The 4,641-nt window shown below is 37.8% G+C and overlaps 1 protein-coding gene across 1 annotated transcript; it reads left to right on the top strand.

The window, feature by feature from the left end:
* The first annotated feature begins 2,092 nt into the window (after positions 1 to 2,092).
* Positions 2,093 to 4,366, top strand: LOC131894505 (olfactory receptor 7E24-like). Its single transcript, XM_059244776.1, has 2 exons — positions 2,093 to 2,121; positions 3,424 to 4,366. The coding sequence occupies exons 1-2, from the start codon at positions 2,093 to 2,095 to the stop codon at positions 4,364 to 4,366; spliced, it is 972 nt and encodes a 323-aa protein (XP_059100759.1).
* Positions 4,367 to 4,641: the final 275 nt, after the last annotated feature.

The following is a 4,641-nucleotide window of genomic DNA, read 5'->3' as shown; positions in this document are numbered from 1 at the left end:
CAAAATACTGAACAATCCAATTTAAAAATGCTCTACAGAGCTTAACAGAGAATTCTCAACAGAAGAATCTCAAATGACTGAAAGACATTTAAGGAATTGCTCAACATCCTTAGTCATCAGGGAAATGCAAATCAAAACAACTCTGAGATTCTATCTTACACCTATCAGAATGGCTAAGATAAAAAACACTGAAGACAGGCTATGTTGCAGAGGATGTGGAGCAAGGGGAACACTCCTCCACTGTTGGTGGGAATGCAAATTTGTACAGCCACTCTGGAAATCAGTATGGCGGTTTCTCAGAAAATTGAGAATAAGTCTTCCTCAGGACCCAGCTATACCACTCTTTGGCATATCCCCAAGGAATGAGCAATCTTCTTTTTTATTTTTTTTTATTTTTTTTATTTTTTTTTGGAATACTCAATCTTACTATGATTATACACACTCAACTATGTTCATATCAGCATTATTTGTAATAGCAAGAACCTGGAAACAACCTGGATGCCCCTCTATTGAAGAATGGATAAGGAAAATGTCGCACATATACACAATGGAGTACTACTCAGCAGTAAAAAACAATATCATGAAATTTGCAGGCAAATGGATAGAACTAGAAAATGTCATCCTGAGTGAGGTAACCCAGACTCAGAAGAACAAACACAGTAAGTACTCACACATAAGTAGATACTAGATGTGAGGGAAGGGATGGCCAGACTGCAACCCACAGCTCCAGAGAGGCTGGCTAACAGGGAAAGACCCTAAGAGGGACACGTGGATGGCCCAGTGAAGGAGAAGTGGATGAGATCTACAAGCACTGGGAGTGTGGGGAGGGAGGTGGCAGAGGGCAAGGAGTGGGGGATGAGAAATAGGAAATGGGAGAGTCGAGCTGGAACAGGGACAGAGTGGGAGGGCAGGGAGGGAGATGCCATGATAGATGAGGACATCATGGGAATAGGGTGCTGGGGAGTCTCTCAGGAATCCACAAGGATGACCCTACCTTGGACTTATGGCAGTGGTCCAGAGAGTGTCTGGACTGGTCTACTCTGGTGACCGGTCAAGTGAATACCCTAACTGTCATCATAGAGCCTTTGTCCAGTGACTCATGGAGACAGATGCAGAGATCCACGGCCAGACACCAGGCTGAGCTCTGGGAATCCAATTGATGAGAGAGAGGAGGGATTCTGCAGGCCGGGGACATCGAGATCATGATGGGAAGACATGCAGAGATGACCGGCCACACTAGTGGAAGCCCATGAATTATAGACTATTGATTGTGGAGCCCCCAAGGGACTAAACTAGGCCCTCTGGATACAGAAGACAGTTTTTGGCTTGAACTGTTTGGGGGGACACCTAGGCAGAGGGGTCAGGATCTGTCCCTGGTACATAAGCAGGCTTTTTGGAATCTGGTACCTGTGGTGTGACGCCTTGCGCAGCCTTGGTGCAGTGGGAAGGGGCTTGAACCTACCTAGGCTCAGTGTGCCAGATTCTGCTGACTCCCCTTGGGAGACCTTGATTTAGGGGATATGGGGATGTGGGGTGGCTTGAGAGGGAGGGCTGGAAGTGGGAGGAGGGAGTAGCTGGGATCTGTGGGTGGTATGTAGAGTGAGCAGAAAATTTCTTAATAGAGAAAAATTTAAAAAAGAAAGGAAAGTAGGTTTTTATAATGCATGCATATATCATAAGATGGAAATGAATAGTAAATAGATCTTTGAAAATACATGCAAATAAAAGATATCAGTTATATATAGAAATGTTTTCCCAGATAAAGGTGGGGACAAGACCACTGATTTTCTGCAGTTAATATTAGGAAGTCTCTGGAGACTGGACTATCACATACCAATTTGTCTAATTATGAGCTCTGTGCATTGGGATTTTAACCATATATATTAGTCAATATTCAGGTTGATTTGCAGCCCTTCTGTTTTGTGTCAAAAAATATTTACCTTCACAATTGTATCATTTTGTCACTTTATACTTCTCATTAAGGTCACCATCTGATTTGTATTTATTTTAAAACTGAAGTCCAAGTTTGACTTCAGTATTATGTGGGCACCTTGCAAGGAAGTGTCTGTGAATTTGTATTTATTTCATGGTCATGGCTCAGCAGAGAAACAACATAACTCAGTAAGTGCAGAAAAATCTCATGATGGTGGCAGGGTTATTGGAAACACTATTTTGTCATCATGAAATCAAGCAATTGTTTGTGCAGTAGGGTAAGATAAAACAAACATGAAAAATACCAGTCATGAGAATTTTGTATCTTAAGGATTTTCTTCTGTTGTTATACTTAATATATATTTATTTCTTTTCATTCATATTAGAAAAGCTTACTGCTAAAGATCTCAAGTTCATATGCATTAACTGTTTAATAATTGAAAATATAGTATGCTTTTTACGCAATGCTGTTGCATGAATATGTACATTTGACAAAACAATATGGAAATCATGTAGGATCTTTACTAGAATATTTATGTTACACACATACATAAACACAAACATACATAAAATCACTCATGAAACATACAAATATTATGTAATAATGTATTAACAGGTAGAGATTTTTGACTTGGATTATGTGTGCTTTTCACATTGTTTTATATAATATTATTCTTATCTGATAAAGCATATATCATTATGAATTTATTTTAGACAAAAAATTAATGTTTTACTCATATCCATACACTGAAAATCAGAAAAATGGAAGATAAAATATCTAGACAATATTTGATGTGTATCAATGCATTTTCATAAAAGACTAACAACTTTAATTCAGTGTTTAATACTAGCACTGAAATCAGGGAAATTTGAAATATCCTGTAGAATTAAACACATGACATGTTTGACTTTTATGGGTTACTTCCTTTTTTCTTTCTTTCTCTCCTTTTTTTTCTTTTGAACAACAGAAACAGACAATAAAAGGGGTCATTATAACAGCAGCATATAAATGAAGGTTTGTCGGTTACAAAATGCTTAAATTCTGAATACTTAAAGTCTGTATAGACAAGCGTGCTAAGACATTTTTAATTTATTTTTGGTTTACTCTTTGAAATTTTCATACATGTACATGATGTTTTCTGATAATAGCCATTCTTAACTTTCCCTGGAATTTCCATTAGTACCTCACCAACACATCTCTCTCCAAACTTTATGTCCTCTTTTTTAAAACACCCTTCCAAATCTAATTAGTGGTTCCTACCAAAACACCAGCGTGGGCCTATATCTACACTTCTCAAATCTCAGCACTAGGGAGTCTGAGAAAAGAGTACCAATTTGACTTCAAGGTTAACTTCATCACATTTCAGAATTCTCTCTAAACCCCAAACAACAAGATAAAAATTAAAAATAGACAATGTAATTACTGTGATTACTGAATTCAAACAAAAAATGTTTCCTTTTTCTTATATATAAATATTTCCTCTTGACAAGGTGTCCAAGGAATATAGAGACACAAAATTTAACATTCGTCTCAGAATTCTATCTCATGGGACTCACAGATAACCCAGAACTGGAACCTGTTCTCTTTGGACTGTTTTTATCCACGTATCTGGTTGCAGTGCTTGGGAACCTGATCATTGTCCTGGCTGTCAGCAATGACCCTCACCTACACATACCCATGTACTTCTTTCTGTGCATCCTGTCCTTGGCTGATATAGGATATATTTCTACCACAGTCCCAAAGTTGATCGTGAACATTCAGACTCATAGAAGAAGCATATCCTATGTGGCATGCCTGACACAGATGTCTGTGTTTGCCATTTTTGGTTGTGTAGATGACATGCTTCTGGTTGTGATGGCTTATGACAGGTTTGTAGCCATCTGCCATCCTCTCCATTATCCAGTCCTGATGACCCCTCAGCTCTGTGTCTTATTGGTTTTGAGTTCATTTTTGGTTAGTTTTCTGGACTCCCAGCTGCACAATTTGGTTATCATACAACACCCAAATTTCAAGGATGTGGAAATTGCAAATTTCTTTTGTGATCCTTCTAAACTCCTTAATCTGACCTGTTATGATCATTTCATCAATGACATTGTTGAGTATTTTACAGGTGCCGTATTTGGATTTTTTCCAATCCTGGGGATCCTTTACTCTTACTATAAAATTGTGTCATCCATTCTTAGAATTTCATCTTCAGGGGCAAAGTTTAAGGCTTTTTCGACCTGTGTGTCTCATCTGTCAGTAGTCTGCCTATTTTATGGAACAGGTCTTGGAGTGTATCTTAGTTCAGCTCTGTCATCTTCCCACAGAAAGGATTTGATGGCTGAAGTGATGTACACTGTGGTTACACCCATGCTTAATCCATTCATCTATAGCCTTAGGAACAGGGATATTAAAAGTGCCTTGAGGAGGCTGCACTTGAGAATTAATTAATCTTATTTTCTATTGCTGATTTTCATAGTATACATTTGAAAACTCTCCTGTGTACAAGTCTAGTTCTTGCTTTGTATGCTATATTGTCTGTCTTGAAGGATTTTATTTCTTCTTTGATATATCCTCATTAGATTTGGTGTGTTTTCTTCAGCAGTACCATTATTAAATTCATAATATCTAGGCACTCACTATTTTTTAAGCAATCTGTCAACTGGGATAATTATTTATATTTTAAATTCACATCGACTTTGCAAGTTTGATGATTTTTAATTAAA

This window comes from Peromyscus eremicus, chromosome 17, assembly GCF_949786415.1.
Source record: "Peromyscus eremicus chromosome 17, PerEre_H2_v1, whole genome shotgun sequence".
Lineage (NCBI taxonomy): Eukaryota > Metazoa > Chordata > Mammalia > Rodentia > Cricetidae > Peromyscus > Peromyscus eremicus.
The sequence above is the reverse complement of the archived record's forward strand: the minus strand, read 5'-3'. Positions and strand labels throughout refer to the sequence as shown.

Excerpts from the sequence above, each read along its gene's own strand:
- LOC131894505 (XM_059244776.1), top strand. The coding sequence starts at position 2,093 with ATGGCTCAGCAGAGAAACAACATAACTCA. Across the intron at positions 2,122-3,423 it reads CAGAGAAACAACATAACTCA|GTGTCCAAGGAATATAGAGA; the intron begins GTAAGTGCAGAA and ends CCTCTTGACAAG.